Consider the following 24,458-nt stretch of genomic DNA (forward strand, 5'->3'; position numbering starts at 1 on the left):
TTTTTTTTCAGTTGATAGGATATAATAACATAAACAAATGCATTGATATGTATTGTATACTACCTTGACAAGCAATGTACGCTTTTTCGGTTTCAATACCCTGAAAAAGATGAATACAATATATTATTGTAATTAATATAACATGAATACAATTTATTATACATTGTGCAGTAAAAATGATGCATTTTGTTTTATTTCTTTATTTATTTTTATTTTTTAAGTACCGTAATTAAAATTGAATGTGAAGTTTATCTTTATATCAGGTTGTCTAGATGAATTTCAATTATCAATTCTAACCACATTGGTTACCTTATAGCTTTTCAATACCATGTCGTCGAACACATATAACAAATGAAAAACAATTATCTTCACAGAACTATAAGTATTGCTTCTGTAGGTATGTTACAATCAATATAAAAAGCTCGATTTATCGGCCTACATACTTACATCGATATAATTTGCGTTGATATAGCTGGTATCGATGTCCTTGCCGATTGTATCTAGAAGGATTCTGGAATGGTCATCTGCAATATAATTATATACTTACATGTAAACAAATGTATGCTAAACACAATATGTGTGAAATCATCAAGGGCTTCTTTATATATTGTCATTTATTACGTACTATGTCCAAGTAGTTTAACTGATTAAGATTATAAATCTGCTTTTGTAAAGAGTATCGATATGGAACAGAAATAAACAGTTTCTTACATGGGAAAATTGTCTTGAATCTGTTCTTTGGTGTGTTTGATGTCTTTCTACCTGCCTCGTGCGGATGTACGGCTCCCCTTGGAAAAGTCTAAAAGCAATGTATTTATTAAGTAAAATATAATAATATATATAAAAAAAAATCATGAAATGTATATTTGCTTGATACCAGTAGAAATAGAGCGTGTTCAATGTTTTTAAGAATCAACCCTAAGGATACGTTTAATTCCTTCCTTATGTAATGATGTGCTATTATTGCTGCTCGATATTGATATTTAATATCTCATCAAAGGTTGATGTACACATGCATCCATACCTGAAAATCCTCTTGAAATGCTGCCGCTTCATTTACGATTTTGCTATCGATGATAGACCGCAGTTCATGAATAGGGACACCAGTGACGTCAACGTTGTTATACACGACGTCATCATCAGGTTTTGGGTCAATGTAATGTACGTTCACGTAAACCTGTCTGTCTTCACTTGTAGTATCTTAAATATCAAACATATGTATTGAAGAAAAAATGGAAACTTGTGGAAAGTATCGTACTTACTTACTATTATCAATATCCCTTTACGTATAATACATATCTTTCTAAAATAATCCACTTTTGATTATAGTAAACATTTAAGTGTCAATCAAACATGACAGTGTGACACTAATAGTCCTCTCTTCCGTAGCTACAACACAATATACTTGTGCTGTTTACCTCCACACGCTGTATACACAAATACGCTGATATATGGAACACAACGATGACTTATAATAAAAAGAAAGTAATATAAGGAAGCCTATATGTATAACACTTACCTCCACTATTTGATGGCTTGTCTGATGTTTCAAATGGGATTGGTAAGGACTCTACATTTTCAAACGTCCTGTCTCTGCCTTCAAGGTTATGTTCTTGTTTGTGTTTTGGTAATCGTTTCCTAACGATACAGACATGAAACAAAATATGTTAGCAATCAATATGTTAGCAATAAATATTAAAATAGCATCCGCCAAGGTTTAAAATACAATTACCCTGAATGCATACCTTCTAAGGATGATGACAGTTGCTATAACAACAAGAACAATCACAATCACTGCTCCAACACCAGCCCCAGCGTACGTTCCTGTTTGGTCGTCTGAGACTGAAAACACCTTTTCTGAAATGAACACAGGTGTGCTGATAACCCCTTCTCGTTCAATATATATGAAATATGTTTGACAATTTCTATTATGGTTTCATTATTTTCATATTATGTATTTTTTTAAACAAAATCTACATAAACTGAGTGAAATATCATCAGTTATTTGTTTTGAAATTAAAAAGGAAACAACATAAAAACAAAATACTTGTAGTGCACTTTTCTCCTTCCCAGCCATTGTTACACCCGCATGTCCCGTTTGTCATGTCGCGACATAAGCATTGTCCGACAGACCTTCTGCATGACACATCACTACACTGCCCGCATTCCTCTTCACAGTCAGTTCCAAAATATCCACTCGTACAAGCTAATAATACAAATCGAGGTAGTGTCATTGTATACAAATATTGAGTTCGGGTATGTAATAATAAACATAATATCTAATGAAATGGATTAAAAAATTGCGAAGCTTTTAGAAATTATCTTTGAAGTAAACATAATTTTTTTAACGAATAAGATACTGCAGGTGAAATATTTTGATGATAATTGACGATAAAGAAATGAAACAAAATGTACATGATTCATTGTCTTTTTACAATAATAATAGATAATTTGAATCTTACACATTAAACTATCTTTCTATGCATGATTAATAGCTCAGCCATAGATACTTTGAGAAAAAAATACTCTGTACGTTATTGATATGTCAACTGTACCTATGCACGTTCCGTTGTTCTGATGGCAGTCATCATTGTCACAATGACCAGAACATGACATATTGCAATTGTGTCCAAAGAAACCAGGGTCACATGCTACAATACACATATTTCATATATTACACATACGTCTCATTTAGTACATTACACCTAATATCAAATCAAATGGGCTAACGTTTTTTTTCCAATTTAAATTAAGTTCTCTAATATCCGGCCATTTATCAAAACAAATTATATTAAAAGTTACCCCGGAAAATTCAACTCTAAAGTCCAGAAATATCAATGAGTTATTCAGATTGTTTTGCCTTTAGATAATCAAGAAATATTAAAAATGTAAAATTTAACAAGTTTGTATTGAAATAGAGTCCATAATAGAAGTCGTCCTCTAAACGGACCATGGCTTTACAAATGATGCATTAGATAGAATGTCCAATGCCGTAATGCACTTACTAAATAATATTTGACGAAATCAGAAATAATGAGGAACCATTAGTATCTCATTTGCCTCCATCCATATATACACTGTACGACAATCAATTAAAGGCCACAGCGACCAGAAAATAAAACTGTTAACACATACAACTTAATTAACGTACCCTTGTCTATCACCAAACAGGTTTAATGATCGACAGAGAGAAAAGCTAAAAATACAGTCAGTGTCATACAACCCGGGTCCACATTCTAAAACACAATTAAACAGATACATGTATTGATATCTCGTTAAATCAATACTTATACAACATTTTCATTTCAGCAATTGTGTTTACTTTGCTGTAGGAAGTGTACAATTTAATATATGTATTTCAACCACAATACGCTCTGTTATTCCACTCTCAGATCATTGTATACACATGCAGACAGTTGAATACATATGAGTTATACACCACACGTGGTATATGACCTTCCGTAGTTTTGTTTCGCGCTTTTTGCCACATTTTGTTTCGTTTACGTTGTCCGCTGTCAACATCCGACAAATGCTAGTGACTTTTGTGAAGTTTTGCGATGGGAAAATGGGTAATTAAGAAAATACTAAAAGAAGATGATGCTTAAAGATATAATCGCTAGTTTCAGGCAAAATTGCTACAGACGTCGTTATCGTTTCGACGCCATGCCGTCGCGTGTGCAGGTCGTAAAACCCAGAGACGTAATATATGTGTCTCTGTGAAACCAAAACAAGTTCTGTAACATTGTCGGAAAATATTTCGTTCCCTCCATGTCCCGTTATCAATATTTAGAGGGTCTGTCTATGGCGGAACTCTCACTATAAACGTCAACCATAGAACCTCACGAAGAAACGTCCCAGGCCTATGGTTTTGAACATTGACAGCGATTAGTTCGTCTTCATCACTTGGTGGGAAGCAGACTTCGTACGATATGCTTACGCTCATATAGTCCGTGGTTAATTTATAGAAATTAATGCAACATTGCATACTCTCAATATTTAGAGTCGTTCATCTATTTTATTTTTTCACGAAGTTGTTGCCGAGACGTTTATTTTGAAAATAATTAAATTTGTAAAAATAAAAGTCATTTTTGAATATTAATGAGTGACTTTTTACATACGGGTCATATCACTACGCCAGCCTTCTCAACAAAATGTGTGTACAGTATGCTATTCAAATCGGTAAATACTCCAGCTGTTTCAGACTGAGATTGTGGTATAAACAGATCACACGACCCGTGGTTGTTGAGTATGGTATGTATATCACTCTCGTTAGTTAATTTTCAAAAGTTACAGAAAGACACTCGCTAAAGATAGTGTCTTTTGTAACTTTTAAAAATTAACTAACTCGAGTGAAATAAATACCATAATCAACAACCACTCGTGTGTAACCTCTATATATTTGTTATTTGGTTTATGTAATCTGTGTGCTAATAATTCACATTTAAAGAAAAAAATCTTGAAGTTTAATATCAAATTTCTACTAAATTGAGACCTAGGTTTGCTATACCTCAAATTCAATTACTCTATATGTTTACTATGCCGAAACGAAAAACCACGTTTCAAAAACGTAATATTCTACGCAACAATTGGTTCATCTCAACATATTCTGTATCAGTCAATTTTATCTTTACTTCCAGGGAAATCTTTATTCAAGCTACATATGTCAGCTGACCTTTCTATATTTATCTATATTTTCTTTAATCTGAAAATGGTGTTTTCGGTGTTTTTTTAACGACCCAAATCGACACATATAACATAACACATATCGTCTCGGTCACGTATACAGGTAAACATAGCCATATTGTACCTGTAATTAAACCCTAGATTTCCCCACCCGGTGTACTACGACGAATGCAAATAACAAATACTAAACGCCCAGTTGTGTCATACGGTATCATATATCAGCTCTCTGTGTCAGGCACAGGCCAGGTGAAAGTCCGGTTAATCATCAATATGTTATTTACCTATTCTGTTACCTGGGAGCTAAACACATTCTTCACAGTCTAATAGTCACTGTAATGCAGTATAACAGGCATTGTAAAATTAAAATCCTAATTCAATTTAAATTTATATACAGTGTTCCTTAATCCATATGAGGGTTCCGGATATTTATTGTTCCGTATTATTGATCAACCAATTGTACCAAATCGTACATCTGTACGGAGAGAAGCGCACAACGAGGCGAACGATTGTTAAATTGCACAGTTGTACGAACCATGTGAGGACGATGTGCAGACGGTGTGTACACGATGTATGCACGATGTGCGCACGCTTTTTTTTGTTGCATTGTACGGTCACACAACTGTATTACATCTATGTAAGAATATATACACAAAATTATATTGTTTTTTTTTCTGAATACATTACAACTGCCTCAAATAGTATATATCTGGTCAAGCAATATTCGGGATTTAAAGACCAAAAAAGCTATTGAGATGTCGTCGAAAGTTTTCGTTTAAAACGAAACGTTACGAAACAACGTTTCGTTATGATTGTACACCATTTTCGATCACCATTAAATGCTTGACGATTAATGAACATTACACTAAAAAAACGAGAAAATCATCGAAGTTTTCCTCGGCTTTGTTGAATCATATTTTCAAAGGAAAACGTTCCAAGCGGTTATTCGTAAACCTATATATACTCAAAACGTATGCTTAATGCAGCAAAACATCGATGTAACAGTAACTTTCGCGGTAGAGAATAGAGAGCCTTGGTTTTGAGAATAAAATCCCTGTTTTGTTTGAGGGCCCATTTGATAATTCAAACTAATAAACGGTAAGCTAATGATATTATTTGACTATTGTATCTTCGTCTGTACCATGACATATCACCATACCTGTGCATAACCCACTGGTCTGATTGCATTTATCCCTTTTACAATTGGACGGGCAGCTTGTGTTGCAGATATCACGATAATATCCAGGTTTGCATGCTTACATAAAAAACATAGACAGTCATTTGAGGTTAAATACATACATTGCTAACTTTACAAAAAGGATAGATAAGGGATAAGTTCAATCCAGACTTTATTAAAAAGAGACACAGGCTTGAGCATAGCATATACATGTATAATATTTTATACATTACATTTTACATATAACTCTCTTAAAATGAAGATACAATAGTCTTGTGTCTATCTTTAAGTATTTCAAAATCTAGTCAAACATATCAAAAACCACATAACTTTGAGTATACAAAACGAAAATATAAATACCTCTTATTTGATTTTAAGAAATGTCTTACATCATTTTCTTGCCCTTACATGGAACAATTTTATTATAAATGCAAAGATATTAAACAATACCTCAAAATTAATTCCAATTACAAAGTTATCATACCTGTACATTTCCCTTCATATTGTGTGCATATGTTGTTTTCACAGCTAGAGGAACATAATCGATCACACTTCATCCCATAGAAGCCGTTCAAGCAAGCTGAAAGTGTACAAATATGTGAAGCCCAAACTTATATTTTTAATTTCAATCGTTATAAATGTCCAGATGCGAAATATTGAATACGAAAATGTTGTAACGGTTTGACCTAAGCGTGGGTGAATGAACATTTTTATGGTGAGGGAGGCAGGGGTAGGGAAATAGGCAGGTATGAATAAGGATGCAGACCGGATAACAACAGCATAATTGGAGGTAAAACGGATCATGGGAACAGATATTGACATGCTATTGTTTAGACATCTTCTATTATCGTCCTATACCTTGGTAATAATTATAAATTATATATCACTAGTATAAAATGTAAATTGATATGAAATATAGGAAATAATTATTACCAATCATCTGTTAAATTTGAACACATATCCATAAATTGCGCTCAAATCAGTCATTGATCATGGAAAAGGATCCACACTAGACGCATCGTACGACATGCATTTGGATGAATCAGGTCACTTATTTCCACGTACCTATTCAGGTTAGCCTTTCCCATATTCTGTATATTCTACGAATACATATCTCAAAATTCAATTGTGTTTCTAGAGTTTGGTTAGTATGTGTTTAACGTCCCGTTAGCAGCTATGGACGTACCAGGTTTTGGTGGTGCAAGAAAGCCGGAGTTCCAGGAGAAAAAAAAACACCGACCTACGGCAGTACCTGGCGACTGCCCTACGCAGGTCTCGAACCCGCGACCCACTGTTGGAGGGTTAGTGGTAGCAGAATAGTTTACGCTTTAACCACGCGGCCCCTTCCGTGAGGGTTTCTAGAGCTTAATGCACACATATGCAGTGTACAAAAAGAAGAAGAATACTAAAAAAGCATGTTATCGTTCACATTAAAGAAGGATGTCTAAAAATAATGATGGGCTAGTTAATAAGTGGTTTTTTTTAACTCGTTTTATAATGAATTATATATTTTCGCTTGATTTATTTTTAATATTAACAACAATCCAGTAACAGCGCAAATGACCGATATCTTCTTATACTCTTTAAAACATTTGTCTCGGTTTTCTTTATAGCAATTAAAACTAACAATGACGACGACAATAAGCAACAATATACTGACAAGATGATTGCATTGACAATTGCATCGCCCATTTTAACTCAGGAAAATAGATTATGAAATATATTGAAATAACATCATCAGTGAGTTAATACTGTGCTTTTTCTCAAATACTTACGACTACAGTTTCCGGATGTTTTGTTACAGACTGAACTGGCACAACTATCAGAACAGCTATCACAGGACGATCCGAAGAATCCATCCTCACAATCTGGCCATTGCAAAATAGAATTTTTTTTTTTATTATTTTCATATAGTACAAACCTATCACATATGGGACAACCATGTATTGAATGCATGTCAAACAGATATTCATAATTCTCTGTTCTGCAAAGTAATGTTGCCTCAATTTGATTTAATACATTTTCATTTTAATGATCGGGAAATATGCCATCACTAAATTAGCATCACACCTGATAATTAGCAAACATGTTGTTATTATTGTTGCCTACTATTACCGGAATGTGTTTTTATGTCATACAATATGTCGGCTGTTTGCTCTTTCTACATATGTTATCATATGTTCTAGATTTGCTATCTATATTCACAAAAATCATCTTAGTTTTACCTAAAACATACCTATTAAATAAAAAATAAAAACTATGCATGTTTGAGCTATATGAATCATTCTACACCATTAGTATACTTTCCATATCCTTTAAATCTTCATTTACTACACATTATAATCGTTAGGATCTGTGTCAGTAATTGGAGTTGGTTATATGCAAATTTAATCTGCATTAGCATTCCAAATAATATAGATGAATATCACATTTCTATACTTGTTTTTCATACTTTACACCGATACATACCTTCACACTTTCCATTGATTTGCATACATCGGTTGTCTTTACAGTTGAACAAACAGGTCTGATTGCAATAGCTGCCATAATACCCGGGAGTACACGCTTTAACGGAAAATCACAAAGAACAAGTCAGAATCCAAGAACAAGGGTAAGAAGATTGATTTTCTTTATCTACAATGTACTTTTTATTGGCACTGAGAATGTGATTGTACTCAATGGTGCTCGATACATGTATATTTCGAAATGTGTTCATTGTGAACCGACTCTTATCAGTTTATAATAAAAGAATGTAATCATTCCTAATCAGGTTAGCCGTTTGCTTATCTCAAAAATCCAATAGGTTTATAGATCATAATGTAAATGTAGGCATTCTGCACACAAAATAAATGTTAAATCAGCACATTCCTGATGAATGATTTCAGAATTCATATCTATTCAAAAATGATAACAACAGTTAAACATAGGATACTTTTTTAAAACAAATTTGATTTCAGGACATGGTAATCCCNGTTATCTTTAAAAGTTAGAAAGTCATCCGTTACTAAGGTGTGAAAGAAACATAACAGACGGCATGTGAGTATGTCTGTTTCGACTTTAATTTATTTTTGACATTTGAAGAAATAACATATATCATATATACTTCTAAAACAGTTGAACGTTTATGTTGCTTGCAATTTAATCTAATGATGAATACGAAAATAAAAATTATATATACGGACAATATCAGTTTATTGACAATTGAAGCACCAATTGTTAACTCGGGAAAATAGATAATGAAATATATTGAAATATAAGTCATTAGTGAGTAGATCTGGTGCTCTTTGTTACATACTTACGACTACAATTTCCGGATATTTTGTCACAGGAACGATTGGTACAACCAACAGAGCAGTTATCACAGGACGATCCGAAGAATCCATCCTCACAGTCTGGTCATTCCAAAATGAAAAAGAACTGTATTTAGTTTCATTTTGACATTTCACCAACATATCAATATACAAATTAAATCTATCACATGGAACAACCATGTATTGTATGCATGTTAAACATGTATTATGTACCCTCTTGTTTTTTCAACGCAATGTTACCTCAATTTGATATAATTTGATTTTCAGTTTGATGATCGGGTAATATACCATCACCAAATCATAATCTGACCTGATACGGTATCTAACAAACGTGCTGTGAAGTGTTTTTGCGTACTACCACCGGCATGTGTTGTTATGTCATACTATTTTTCTTTCTACATATTGTATCACGTTCCAGATTGCAGATCTTGATTCGCAGAGATTAAGCTAATTGTACCGAAAACCTACGAAAACGACAATTGCTGTGAGCTATATATGTCCCCCCCCCCTTAATTGTAGGCCTGCAGATTCTAACCCATGATTATAATTTGCATATCCTTTTGATTTTCATTCATTAGACGTCATAAACATATTAAAATAGGATATTTGTCAGTAACGTGGAGTTATTTTTATGCAAAACTGATCTGCATTGTCTATGTTAACATACCAATTACAATATATGAATAATAAATAATTCCCTAACTAATCCTTATATAAAACAATTCTATACACATTTTCCATATTTTACACTGATACATACATTAACATTCTCCATTGCTTTGCATGCATCGGTTGTCTTTACAGTTGAACGTGCAGGTCACATTACAATGACTGCCATAGTAATGTCAGAATACGAAACAAAACGGTAAGAAGTTACCTTTCCCTTACCTTATGTCATTTATGATAATTTTACTGTACTCAATGGTATTCGATACATGTACATTTCGAAATAACACTAAGCAAGATAAATTGTGTATTGTGAACCGAATCTTATCAATTTATGATGAAAGAATGTATTCATAACATTATATCATTAAGTTGATTAATATATATTTGCAACAAATACCTTATAATTCGTATCATTATACAATTAAAATGTATTTTTGTCCCAACATCGAATGCAATATATATTATAACAAGAAAGTATATCAACACAAAATGTAAAAAAAAAAAAAAAAAATAAAATCATATGACTGGAGATTTAAACTGAAATACAACGAATCACTTACCGGAACAAACACCGGATTCTACATTGCATGCGTTATCATAACAATTTGAAGGGGCATTTTATGCATAAAGATCCAGACCGAAAGTATCCATCAGCACAAATCAAAATTTAATAAAACATGTACACTATGTATATATTTACTAGATGCATTGTCCAAAAATATTTTAACATTTTATAGGGGATTTATACTATACGTAGAAAACTAAATTGAAGACTGCTTTTCATATGTTGATTCACTCGAATGGGAAAATATTATAATGTAAATGTAATAATAATGTTATAATAAAGTTATTATGATAGGACAGCACTGTACCGAAAGCCTATCCGACGCCAAAGCAAACACAAAACACCACATTTTGAATAAGGTTATGGTGACGCTGTACACTTTTTTCTTATACATGTACTTAAATACGTTTATCATAATGATTCTAGTTAATAAAAACATGAATGATAAACTGATTTGTTTTCCCTCGTTTAACAAGCAAATGGCATGTTGTATTTCTATGTTCCATTGGGTATTAATATCTTAAGATATATATGATTACATGCACATTTTCCGGTCACTGGATCACACAGGCTGTTGGCACACCTTACATCACAATCTGTATCACAATTAGCATCACCATATTTCCCTAGTGGACAACCTGAAATATATAAGCATATAAGTTTGTGTAATAAGCACATCTGTTTGCATTAAAAACATGCTAAAACATATTTAACCAATTTCAATTGTTCTATTGTCGGACAGATTCAATGACTGTACACATTCCTTATCGTGTAACATCATCTGTAACCTTATAATGTTGCACAAAAACATTACTTACTTCATAATTGCAACAAAATATTGTAATGCGCCGATACGCGAAGTCATATGATATAACGAATGTTAAACATTACTTACTGAAATAGAAGATATCAAGTCTATAATTAAACACAAATAATACCACTGATATTTAAGTGAATTGCAACGTTGTAAGCATAGTAATCCTTATTTCTTATATAGGGATCTTGATGAATATTCATCCTGATCTAGAATACGAGTTCTTAAAGTTCCATTATCCTTTCAACCATTAGCAAAAATAAGTTTTTTTTATCGATTTGTGTGAACACAAACAAAGTCAAATACACACAAGAATAACACAATTTCGTAACGTTAAATATTAAATTTACGTACCGTAAACTTCCACCTCGCAAAGCTCCAGAAAAGCATTTGGAGAGTACCACGTTAGACCCCTTGACCTTCTGTCGCTGTATATCGTTAGGTACTGGGCGCTACCTGTGCAATTGATCTTGGGAGTCAATGACAAATCGGCCGACGTTGATGTTGTGTCATTATGGCAAAGGTAACCGTTCCACCAATCCGACGTGTTCGACTGGTATATTTGATAGCCACCAAATCGTTGTTTTTGCTCATCCCCTTGATCTTAATTGGATAAACAAGATTCTCCACTAGAGCTTATACTTATATTCTGTTCAAAGTCTTGAATTCACGCTATTTTCACCCGGAAAATTCGCTCAAGAAAAATGCGGATTGTGTTTGTTAACATTGAATCATTTTACACTTTTCATTGTTCTTCTTTAACACAGGTCGGTGATTAAAAAAAAGGTACATGCCTGCTGTTAACAACTTAATGTTCAGTAACAGGCGACTGATGCAGAAACTCCTGATGAATAAAGGATTTTTTATTTCTTTTACCTTTTTGCTGTTTTGAGCAAGTCACCAGGCCGGGACGGACCTAAGTCATAAAACTGATTCTTACTGAGAAATGTGGCGGTTCAATTGCTGGTCTTAAAATGCACCCCCACCCCTCCCCTAACAAAAATGAAAAAAAAAATGTATAACTGTTCAGTCTTTCTCCTACTCATCCATCTCCCCAACTATATTCTTACCCCACATCCGATTTGCTCTGCTACCTCTCATTCACATTAAGGGAACACTTGTAAATCAAGTACGCTATCGCCATGCAAAGGACGATGTTTACCCAGCGTAAGTCCATTCTTAGTATAATGTAACCCGGAAATGTAACGGGGCCGCGGTGGCCAAGCGGCTAAGGCGTCTGACATTCTTCTACCACTAGCCCTCAACCACTGGGTCGCGGGTTCGAGACCTACGTGGGGAAGTTGCCATGTACTGGCCGTAGGTCGGTTTTTTTTCTCCGGGAACTCCGGCTTCGTCCACCATAAACAAAAACTGGCACGTTCTTAACTGACCATAACTGTTAAAAGGATGTAAAACACAAAAAACCAAACCGAACCGTGGAATGTCATTCTACCTTGTTCTTGTTTTGACATTGCCGGATAATAATACTTCCTAACTAGAAGTTATTACTTTGTAGTAACAATTCGACGGGTTCTCATTATTATGTTTGATTTGGTCTCTGATCACAAACCTGTTCGTATCTTTATTGTATTTTTTAAAAAAAAAATGACTTTTACACAAAATGTTACCTGGGAAAAATATGTGCACTGGCATCCTCGAAATCGAAATCAGATCAAAATATAATGTAAATGCCTACAACCGTTTTAAAAAAGTATGGTTTAAAAAAAAAAACATCTGTTTTAATCATTTTTCCGATGTGACCTTTAAAGATAATTGTTTTCAAATTTTTTCCACAAACCAGATTGCAAACCAAAGTTGAAAAGTTGAAAAAATTGTGACAAAATCGATTCACATGCAACGAGAAAACAGTTGGCCCCGAACATTATCTACAAATTATACAAATGCAGGAATGCTGTATAATCAATAGTTTTGAAGTAATGGCGGCCATAATGGATTTTGAACCAATGGAAATGTTGCCTCAATAATGCAGTGTATGCCTTCTGACAATGACCTACAACATATCCGAAAGCCTATAAACACATCTGAAAACCTGCTACCAACAAAAAAAGAGTAGGTGGCCACAAAATCATGTTAGAATAATAAACATAAGTAAAATAGGAAACAACAAAAACGATAGGCTTTTCACCATTTGGCGAAAAACGCTAATGACTAGTGTGTGTAATACGGTCATCCTAAAGTGAACGCATCATCTGTGAACAGTGTATGTATGTGTCATTGGCTCTCTAGAAAACGTGAAACTCTTAACAAAAACATACACTACAGGAGAAAAAAACACGTGTGTATGGTAAGATAAGAGCTACAAGCATTGGCAAAACAATGCAATAGTTATGCAAAGAGAATCCGGGAATCGTGTTGATTGAATTAAAGTATCTAGAAAAAAATGTATTTTCTCAATGAAGAAAAAAAAAAAAAAAAAAAAAAATAGAGTATAATTTACATTTAGTAAACATTCGTTGAAATGATATTGAGTTACAAAATGTTTCCCAAAAATACAGATTTTTTTTCAGTTTTTTTTTTCTGAATTCTTTAGACAAGGTAATAACTAGGTCTATTTATCTAAATGAAAAACATAGTTAACCCTCTATCGGTAATGTTTTTGTAACGTTACATTAAATTGGTATATCACACCAGAGCATATAAAGGGAGGATTCATTGGATATTTGCTGGTTATTATCATCAGTTATATTTCTTTATTAACTTGTGTCTAACAAAGAGTCACTTTATCGCACAACCTATCCATACAGGTACATGGGCAGAATTACATACACATTTATCGACCAGTGTCGTGTGTTTACGTATACACAGAAAAACTTGAGTTTTACAATACCACTATTCCCACTATTCTTGTGTGGAGATACAACCTGTTGGACCGAAGACTCATTAGTCATGAATATAGAGTTGATGGAAAGCATTACAAAAACATCGAACAACTTACAACTCATCTATTGACAAATTTATTGTAAACGTTATATGAATTATATGTACAATACATTGGGCTTTCTGTATTGTTATGTCGTATGATGTCATCCTGTTTATGCCATTCTTGGTGTAGGCCTACAAATGTAACCATTTTGTTTGTGCAATATTTATATCTAAAACCAGATGTCCCTGTAAACTTAGTTTTTAAAAAAAAGTTTGATTGTGAATATTTTAACAGATTTCGTTTTAACTCCGGATTTACCGACCTCGTAACAAACAAATTTGGTAATAACTAGTAGAAACCACCGAAAGAAAATAGCATTAAGAAAGGATATGGTTACATAAGTAGCCTTAACCGATATGCATTTAGACACTACAGTACCGTCTAAAGTTACTGAAATATTATATATATAATTGTATTGTTGATTTGATTACTCACCTCTGTAATATATTTTGACGTATTCCATAACGACCAGTCCCTCTAGATCTACTTGCCACCATGCCTCGTTTTCACCTCCTTTTGTATGTGAACAACAATTGTCGTTGTCGAAGATTTGTTTTCTACAACCATCTACTGCCTTACCACTAAGATATGCAGCACTGTAGTTCGAACTTTGTGTGGTGATTTTGACACTTGGCTCACGGCTGGTGTTAACTGTAACAAAATAAACATTATTGCATATATTACTGATCTAAAGTTATAATCATTGTCACCATTCTCAGCGTTCCATGGTCATCAATACATGAATTTATTGATGATAAAATCAAGTATTAAAAGACACAAATGATCAGCAGATATTAATGGGGAATGGGTATTTATATTATATAAAAATGTATCAAATAAACCAACAAAGTAATTGGGGAACAAAATCAGGACTTTGTGATTATAGTGATGATTAGATTTGTTGACCAATTTGTTATGTGATGTTAGACAATTTATTGAAACTGCAATTTTTTTCCCTTTATGATTATCTTTAAAACAACCGGACATCAATAATTGACCGGGTTTTTTCACCGCTTTATGTTCATAATCAAATGCCCATGTTACTAAATAATGTCATTTAAAATAACAAAAGCGTTTTTATCTTTATTTTTAATTATGAAATATGCTTATGTCAATGCATATGCTCTTAGATAGCTTGTAACCAAAGGTTAATTAAGGTTAAAAAGTCATTTTGAAGACGTGAGATCTGGTAAATAAATAGAAAAAAAAATAATGCAGCATGTGAGAAAATATATAGCCACAGCTGTTCGTGTAAGCACAACGTGAAGAAAACTGCGAAAGACGAAATGTCTGTGTAAATAAAAAAAATGACAGACGAGGTCACTGTCAATCAACTAGGTAGTAAACTGAGGTCAAAGATTGGAAATATGGAAAAATATGACCGGATCAACAAAACGTTACCATCGAATGGTTGTAAATAAGATTTTCATGGTATAAGTAAGTAAGAAGATTATATCTGAATAGCTATATCGTCTACCAAAATAACTCATCACAAACAATTTCGTCGACACAAAAAACCGCCATAACGAATTCATAGACAATGTCTTTCACGAAAAAGCTTTGCCCATTGACACAAAAAATGAATAAAGATAAGAAATAAAAAATGATATGATAACCAGTTCATGTTAATTGTATTTGATTTCCAGATAGTTACATTTAATCAATTTAACAGGAGATATAAATACAGAGTGGCAATGGTAATCTCGACAGGGGAGACGTGTTTACGCCAACAATTTCAACATATATTTCTCTCAATAATTTGTATAAATTTACTTGACCTCGCGTATTCAAGATGAACTGTGTACAATGATTAGCTTTCTGTTTCAAGCTTACAGAGGGAATACTGTGTAGTTTACCAGCATCTTTCATATAAGAAACTACTGTGCTTTTGATTATGTGTTCATGTTGTATAACTGTCTCAAAGTGACTGCTGATCTATGTTTTATTTTGTGATATGTAAATATTCATGTTTCTGTCTTCAAACAAGGGCGGATCGCACTGAATGATTGAAAGCTGTCTTTGTCTGAACTGCCGTTATTTCTTCTTTGCCCACATATAGTTAAGTAATACACATCCAATCAACATTTGTTTGTGCGGATCCAGTGTCCAAACTTGATCCTACTGTCGTTATTACTAATGAGACCTTTGGAACAAGGAAGTAAATCCAGCAATGTAGACATTTTGAAGTCGTCAAATACACACGTTTAAACACAAAACACATACGTTACGTTAACACAAAATAGATATAATAACATACTACTTATATATAAAGACATAAGCCCCTCGGCAAATGTATACATGTAAGGTGTAGGTGGATTTTATAAGTTCATACCGATTATGAAAGACTAATGTTTTATTACCATTGGCTGGCGGACAGTGTTGTTAATCATATCAATCGCCCTACCAATGTAAATACAATAGAAAGAACAGTAGCCACAAATCACCATTGTAAGGCAATATTTAAAACATAGCTAGTATATTGTCAATGTGCTGTTTATATATGTACGTATCCTGAAATAAATGCATATCGTTTGATATTTTGTCACAGCAACTGTGCAACGCGGAAGTTTGAAACATGAACCTCAGGTACAGGCTGTATAATTACCCCTACCTGGTGTGTCGGCAATGTGTCCATGGTAAAACACGTAAGGATTATGCTATGACATGTAGGTCCAGATCAACGCGACGTATAGGTTTATTATCAGAATGAAGGATAAACAGAAAGTGTACATCCAATCCTACCTGATGTGTTGACAATCTTTAAAGTTGAAAAGAGACACAAAAACTCCAGCAGCCAAATAGTACACACCTCCATTCTACATATACTGCGTATCGTATAAGACGGGTGCTTTATGTCTGCTATATCGCAAGCGCACAACTATCCAATAAGGAAGTAAATAGTCTTATTTACTAATCTATCAAATTGAACAGCCATTCGATAACGTTATTTTTTGTCAGTATTTTTTATCTAGTTCTTTAGTATGAGCACATGTCTAAACTTTCTTTGACAATTTTTTCTACTGACAAAGACTGTATATGTCGTAGGCATGAGGTACATTCTGATCATTAACCGACGGGTTTTATTGGCAAGAAAGTTAATTCATCATTAACATTATTTAAATTTAAATTAAAGTGTATTATATTTTCAGACCGAAAAGTGTCCCCGCTATGTAATCCACTTACGAAACCCAAAACGAGGCATATTGATGATCAGTCCTAACTAGCACATCGCATGATAATTTCTCTCGGAAAAATATTTGTTTACTAACATTATTTATATAAAACATCAACAAGTGGCAAGTCGATATCAAACCTAGCATAACAGGATTGAACACCGAGTTACCTACCTACGTGATATATATTTAGTCAAAGTTATCTTGGTAAATGTGATAATGTATCGACATAACGAACACGTTATTGCGACACCTTCATATGTTTATGTTGACATCTTAGATTATTGCACATCTGTAACTCTTAATCCGATGGAAGAAATGGGGTCCTACTGTAGTAGTGAAAATAATTATGTTCATCATATTGTTGTGGTATTGTTTTATGCATGATTTAGAATAAGCCATTACGACACTTGAAACAGATTATCTATTAAATCGAAAGGAGGGGTGCACATCTAATACGCACGTTCGCCATAACTGATAGTTTTAATAAAAAAAACACCTGTTAATTATTGTATGAAGATTATTCCTTTAAAAGAAACAAATACAAATAAAACATGTCTTTCTTTTTTTTTTTTTTTTTTTTTAGAGATGACCTAGTATATAACGTAGACGACAATAAAAAACAATTGTCATATACATAGCACATATCACCTAAACAGCTGAGTGTTGCACAATTGATACATTTATATATAGCGTGACGTCCGTAATCACATGTCGGTGGGGATATCATTGTAATGTGCTCTCCAGACGTGACTGCATGTAACTTAGCGAACTACACACCGCGCTATGTCTTCATTGGAATGGCTCTTTATTTATAAACTAAAAAGGGTGATGTTGTAAAGGGATATGTGTGTAACATATTGCAGCCTTGTACCAGTCTAAGTCATATACAATGCATGTTCAATTTAGTACTGCTAATGTTTCTGTGTCGGTATTGTTCTGTATAAAGCGTGTTTATGGCGTGAAGCCTGAACCCTAAGCAGATATTATATCTGTCAGATAAGAAATGTAATCGTTTTGCCTATTGAGAAAGGTGACTACGTGCATGAGCTTACCCTGGTAACTTTCGTTAAAAGTTCAGTTAAATCCCTGAAAAGGTCAGGCTTAAATTTATGTGTATTTAGCACATACGCCAGTTCTTTAGGTGTAGCTGATAAGCGCGGTCACCAGTGTAGTCACAGGGTATTTCAAAGCTCTAGTTAAGGGAGATATATTGACTATTGGTTTCATTGATTAAAAAGTAATTCATATGGATATTATTATTACTATACATGTTATTATACTGATCTATGACCGTTGGTGACCCATACATATTGTCCTTTGTTGTAAAATCTACAAGTCTAACAGGAATCATCGTATTTGATTGGAATTATCGAAATGACCTTTGACGTTTGCTGACCCAAATATTGACCGTTGGCTTGTTTTGGTCTATAGGATGTGAAAATGAAATGAATTGCTGATTGGCAGTTATCATCAATCCGACCTATTGCTTATTTTTAAGACAATATGTGCAAGTGTAATGCATGTTATACTGTCCTTATTAATAATAATCCCTAGATAAATAACCTTATGTGTAATTTGACCTTTGCTATAAATTTGTTCGGACAATAGATGCGAAATGAAAAATATGTATCATATTGATAATCAGTTGACCTTTTCTAACCTGTGAATTGACTTTCAATATCCAGAAGTTTGCTTTGGTATAATATGCGCTAAAATGTATGTTTATGATCTATGTTGATTATTCGTATCGATATTGACCAGTGATATATAATTTGACATTCTCAGACCTATGTGCTATTGATATCAGGTGTAAGTTTGATTTGGCACAACATGTGTACATAGCCGTGATATTAGCCATATAAGTTATATACATATTTTGAAAGATATTGAACTTGAAAAGGTCGCTAGAGGTGTATTTATGATGGAATTGAAAACATATAACCTTAGTATGGAGGTAATATCTGTGTCAATAAGTGAAATTTTTTGCATCTTCTCTTACATATTGTCTATATCTCATTCAATATATTTCTGTATTGGTACATAAAAAACGATCAGTTGTGTATCAGTTTTGTAAGGGGTTCTGGCAAAACAAACGTTAAACGGCTATGCTTATGTCAGTTGAGCATATGCTGCCAAGTGCCTCAACGTATTGAGAAATAGAGGAAGTGCTGTTTTAAGCATAAATCAAAGAAAATATGCTGTTTTAGTTGTTGCATTACAAATCAACAAATGTATACAAACAAGAATAAGTAAGTTAAAAAAGGTGCACAATATATTTTAAGGAGCAAGAAATAGAAGTAATAAACTGTATATGTAGGTAGTGATTGAGCTTTTTTGGCATCAACTCTAATTTGAACAGGATCTATGGGGATTTAAGACTTCCAAATGTCAAAAGCAATAACAAACTTAACATGCAAAATGGTAGATGATAATGGCATTTTGCGAGTTCTTATCCATCTCAAACCAAAACAGGCAAAATTTTGAACAACATGAACTACATGATCCCTGCAGTAGTTTTCATGAAATAGTTGTACAAATCTTTTACATTAAAAATTCCAACAAAACACATAGTAGCCGTGTGGCCATTTTCCCGCCGAATTGCCTTGATTTAAGGCAAACACAACTTGGGACTACGGGGATTTGTACATGTTTTCCTCGTAATCCTTCTATGATTCTTGTTCTTGTGAAATAATCATACAAATTATATTTGACGTTCAAAATCCTTAATAGCTTCCAGGTGGCCTCTGTATTTTTCCAATCCATCTCATATAGAAGAATTAACAACTATTAGCCAAATGGATCATGCATGCCTATGTAAATGATGTCATTTTTAAATGTCTTTACCATAGAGGTCGAACCCGGAACATCCAGTTGACTATCTACTGGTCTAATCGAAAGATAAATTAAGCAGTTAGTGTTGTGTACCAGGGTGACAGTCTCATCATGTCGTTTCTGTGAAATACCGGTTACGAAGTTTACATACTCCCTGACTAACAGATTGACTGAATGACAAATGCTGAACCAAGAACAAAAACCAAATCAAAAGTATGAAGATAAATACTAAATAGAAAGCATGTGGCATTTGCGACAGTGGAATGGTTGGTAAAGAGATTAACGGATAAACGTGATAAGCCTTAGCAAGGCACAGAGTACTTTTAAGGACATGTTTATAAAATCAGGTTGAATACAGTAACGATAATTTTAACCAAACACAGTACTTCAAACATTTTTGTATTACACAACTATGTGCCCCATGCACTGCTTTCCATTTTGAAGTAAAGCAACTTAGGGTTAGGGTTAAACGTTACAGAGGTCCAGGAGTGTGGGGTATAAAAGGGGATGCGCAGGCAAAATAAGTGGCTTGCGTGGCCAGAAAACCGGCTATACTAGGACGGGAAACCCTCTTTACTCAGGCGCTGACAGCAGTGCTACCGTTGTACTGAAAGTATTACATCCACCGTAGGGAACGTAAGGGCAAGCTTGACGCTTGTTATCTTAACGTATCTCAGCGTACTGAGAGGGGATGGTTATTATCATAGACTACTTAAACATACTTATAGGTTCTACCACGGGGAGTTCGTATATACATTCATTTAATGTCATACTGTCTCAACACTGTAGGTATTGTCTTTTAAATTGAGTACTGTAATTCACGAACGAAGTATTGTCCAGGCTTTAACGGGTCCCTTAACAGTTAACTTTTCGCATTAACTTTATGCATTTCGTTATGTTTACCTATTGACTAATTATCTATTGACAAGTAACGCTTTAACTCCGTAACTGTGTTATAATCTGATGAACATTTCTTATCTATAGTAATCAATTCAGCATTATATGATTGTTAATCTTTCTAAAAAGGGCACATTTTATTAGTAATGTAACATTGTCAATCCCTCATCCAAACAGTGTACGCTGTTGGAAAGGCAACGTTCGATAATCATCAAATCGTAAATATCCGACAAAGTTGAATAAATACCATATTTAACCTTGCAAGTATCTCAGTGGCTTTCTGTGGTTGATAATGTACTTATAAACACAATTTCCTGACGTTTTGTCGAATGTAATACTACTACAGCCAACATGACTGGTCCGTATAATCCATCAGTACAGTCTGAAATAAGATGAAGTTTTGAACCGAACATGTAGATATTGAAAGGTATGCATTCATTGATGTTGAATATCTATAACGACACCTGCAGTACTCATGACATTGTAGTTGGATAATGCATTGTCTGGTATATTCATCTACGAAAAATGAGTTGTGAAGGTATTTTATGGTACATCAGTGGAGTTCGAGGTTCAACCAAACCATGTAATACTTCGATATACAAAACAAATAAAGCAAAGTTAAGTCAAACAAGTTTTCTAAATGGGTTTAATTTGATGCAATAAACAAATATTTTAACAATAACTGGTTGTCTGGATGTAATTATATCAACAATAATTACATCCAGACAACCAGTTATTTTTTATATTTACATATTTTCTTTTTTAAGACATCACTTGTTCATTTTGCGTACCCTGTTGGAGGCCTCCCAGCTGGGTTGGCCGGGAGCAAAAACTGTGACCTCATGTCAGCTGTTCAGTTTCAGAAAATAGTGCGGTAACATATCACAAAGTACAACACGAAAAATATGTCAAATAAGTAATCAATGTTTAATTAAACTTAATTAATAAATTATCAAAACATTGCATATAAAAGCATTAAAGATTGTCACTGATTGTAAATACGGTGTCAGCAGAGTTTTATTTTGCGGACGGATCTGTCACTTTGCGAAACGCGGTCATCACGAAAAGTTAAATGTGCAGCCGTGGCATGTTGAGATGGCAAACATAATAGGAGCGTTTTTTTAATGTAAGTTTTGTGTTTATTTGAGTGTTTTTTACACATCCGTCGTCAAGTTCGGAGGAAGATAGGCATGCAGCTGCGTTGTTGCAAATGGCTCGAGTTGTCCTGGCGACAGGGAGAGGGACAGGACCTGGCTGTGTGCATGTGACGCTTTTTTGAATTTCAACGTGATGCTCATTCATTTCGCTTGACGGCAATGATATTTTTGAAAGCGAAGAGCTTAAACACTTTTTTTGTGAAGTGGAGACGTTTCTTGAATATGAGCGGAGGCTAGCTTCAAATCTGTGATTACTCATGAACATGATGTATTTAGACGAAAACCCTTCGTCACTGAGACACTAGATTGCGGTACCCCTCAAACAGTGCGGCGTGTATTTTTTTTCAACGGACGCTGATTTGCAGATTTCTTGCATCATATTCAGAAATGTTCGTTTGGCGAATGGTTTGTTGACAAACCAGACAGTTTCCATGGGATTTTCCATTGCTTTCTTATTGTACTGATTGAATAGATTTGACGCCTGTGGATCGGTTTTCTCTAACAAGAGTTTCAACATTTTGATAGGACAGCTGTCTGACCCCGTGGAATACATGCGTTTTTCGTACGAAGATTCTGCATCTTTTAGCCCGCCCTGGTGATTTTTTTCAACTGTTTCAAAGTTTAGTGTCACATATTCCCCAGATTGGTCATTGTGGAAATCAAACGAGTTGGTGCGTAACTGATGGTGAAACTCGCCCCCACGACTTACAAAGTGGACAGACAGATTCCACCACACATTTTGCCTTAGGATAATGGGGGAGGAGGCACCTTTACTGAGGTAAGTGGAGATTTTCTCTATGTCCTCGACATCAATTATTTCCTTGTGTTTTGTCGGTTTTGAAATGCCCTGTCGCACACGCTCTTTTAGCAGGTCATCCAAAACCCCGTTGGATGTCTTGAATTCCTTATCTTTTACAATGTCTATGTTCCTGTGTAAGTTACTTAAATGGCGATTTATTGCCCCTCTTATGTTTATCAACGTGTTTTTGTGGTACACAGCTTCAGGGTTGTTCTGTCCTTTTTTGGGGCAGGCCTCGCCTCGGCAAAAAATTCCATGAGGTGCTGGGATAGTGTTCCGGGGTCCACGGATTCAAAATTCATGTCTTCGCCATACGTTTCCACACTCTATTCTGTAACTTACAAATATTGCTTGATTTGCTTTTCGTACGACAATTAAAACAATATGTGGTTGACGAAATTCAAACTGACAATCCATTTGTTTTGATTGATAACCTGTAATATTTACAGTACTCATACCCAAGGCTCTACCACGAACAGAAGCGGACTATAGAACATGCTAATATNTCTACGAAAAATGAGTTGTGAAGGTATTTTATGGTACAGCAGTGGAGTTCGAGGTTCAGCCAAACCATGTAATACTTCGATATACAAAACAAATAAAGCAAAGTTAAGTCAAACAAGTTTTCTAAATGGGTTTAATTTGATGCAATAAACAAATATAACGAAATATTTGTAGATCAAGAAGTATTCTGTATGTTTTATTGTGTAACTTTGCAATTGTTTACAGTGAACTCGTACCAAAATAAATGTATTTCATGAACAGTTTTTTATATATATATATGTGTATTTTCCCGCACGAATGCAACATGGTTACCTTTGCACCGGCAATCAGCATAGCTAATATACAAATTGTGTACAAAATGAATTAGTGTCTGTGTCAAATATATTTATTATTGTAAGTGTTAATAAAACAACAGGGATATCCAGGTACGTGAGTACAACAATATAACGAAAACATAACACATTCCTCTCCCATGCAATTGCATCTTAACATAGTTCTCGTCACTTCCACAGGCCGACTTCAATAAATCGTGTGTGGACACATTTAGCGTAGACATTTTTTATATGAATGATGGGTTTTCCGACGTTGGTGATGCCTTTAAAACGACTACTGATTCATGCGCTTCCAAAGAGATTGCGGTCTTTTTATAAATCCATTAATATTGGTAGTTTTATAAATGCATATTGATCAAGTAGAAAAGCATACAACCTGGCTATGAAGGCAGACGAAATGTAGACACTTTAATAGTGTATAGGTATCAACTTACCTATAGACCTTTTCTCCAACTTCTTCATGATCAAAACATTTGAGATTTTCAGGTGGAATTACATTGTGCAGGGAGCAACAGCTTTATAGTGGAAAATTATGTAAATATGGAATTTTAACTTGGGGCCACGTCCTCATAACGATAATCTGGTAGTGTCAACAGGGCAC

General features: G+C 34.1%; 1 protein-coding gene across 1 annotated transcript in view; it reads right to left on the reverse strand.

The window, feature by feature from the left end:
• Positions 1 to 16,998, reverse strand: part of LOC110448268 (receptor-type tyrosine-protein phosphatase mu-like) — a 183,336-nt gene extending 166,338 nt beyond the window's left edge. The window contains exons 1-7 of the mRNA XM_021494435.1: positions 16,903 to 16,998; positions 14,596 to 14,811; positions 11,571 to 11,819; positions 10,942 to 11,040; positions 9,157 to 9,249; positions 8,327 to 8,422; positions 7,633 to 7,725 (exon numbers count right to left, since the gene is read on the reverse strand). Of these exons, the coding sequence (XP_021350110.1) occupies positions 7,633 to 7,725; positions 8,327 to 8,422; positions 9,157 to 9,249; positions 10,942 to 11,040; positions 11,571 to 11,819; positions 14,596 to 14,811; positions 16,903 to 16,975 (919 nt within the window). The 5' untranslated portion in view covers positions 16,976 to 16,998. The remainder of the gene's footprint in view (positions 1 to 7,632; positions 7,726 to 8,326; positions 8,423 to 9,156; positions 9,250 to 10,941; positions 11,041 to 11,570; positions 11,820 to 14,595; positions 14,812 to 16,902) is intronic.
• Positions 16,999 to 24,458: the final 7,460 nt, after the last annotated feature.

This window comes from Mizuhopecten yessoensis, unplaced genomic scaffold (assembly GCF_002113885.1).
Source record: "Mizuhopecten yessoensis strain PY_sf001 unplaced genomic scaffold, ASM211388v2 scaffold3963, whole genome shotgun sequence".
Classification (NCBI taxonomy): Eukaryota; Metazoa; Mollusca; class Bivalvia; order Pectinida; family Pectinidae; genus Mizuhopecten; species Mizuhopecten yessoensis.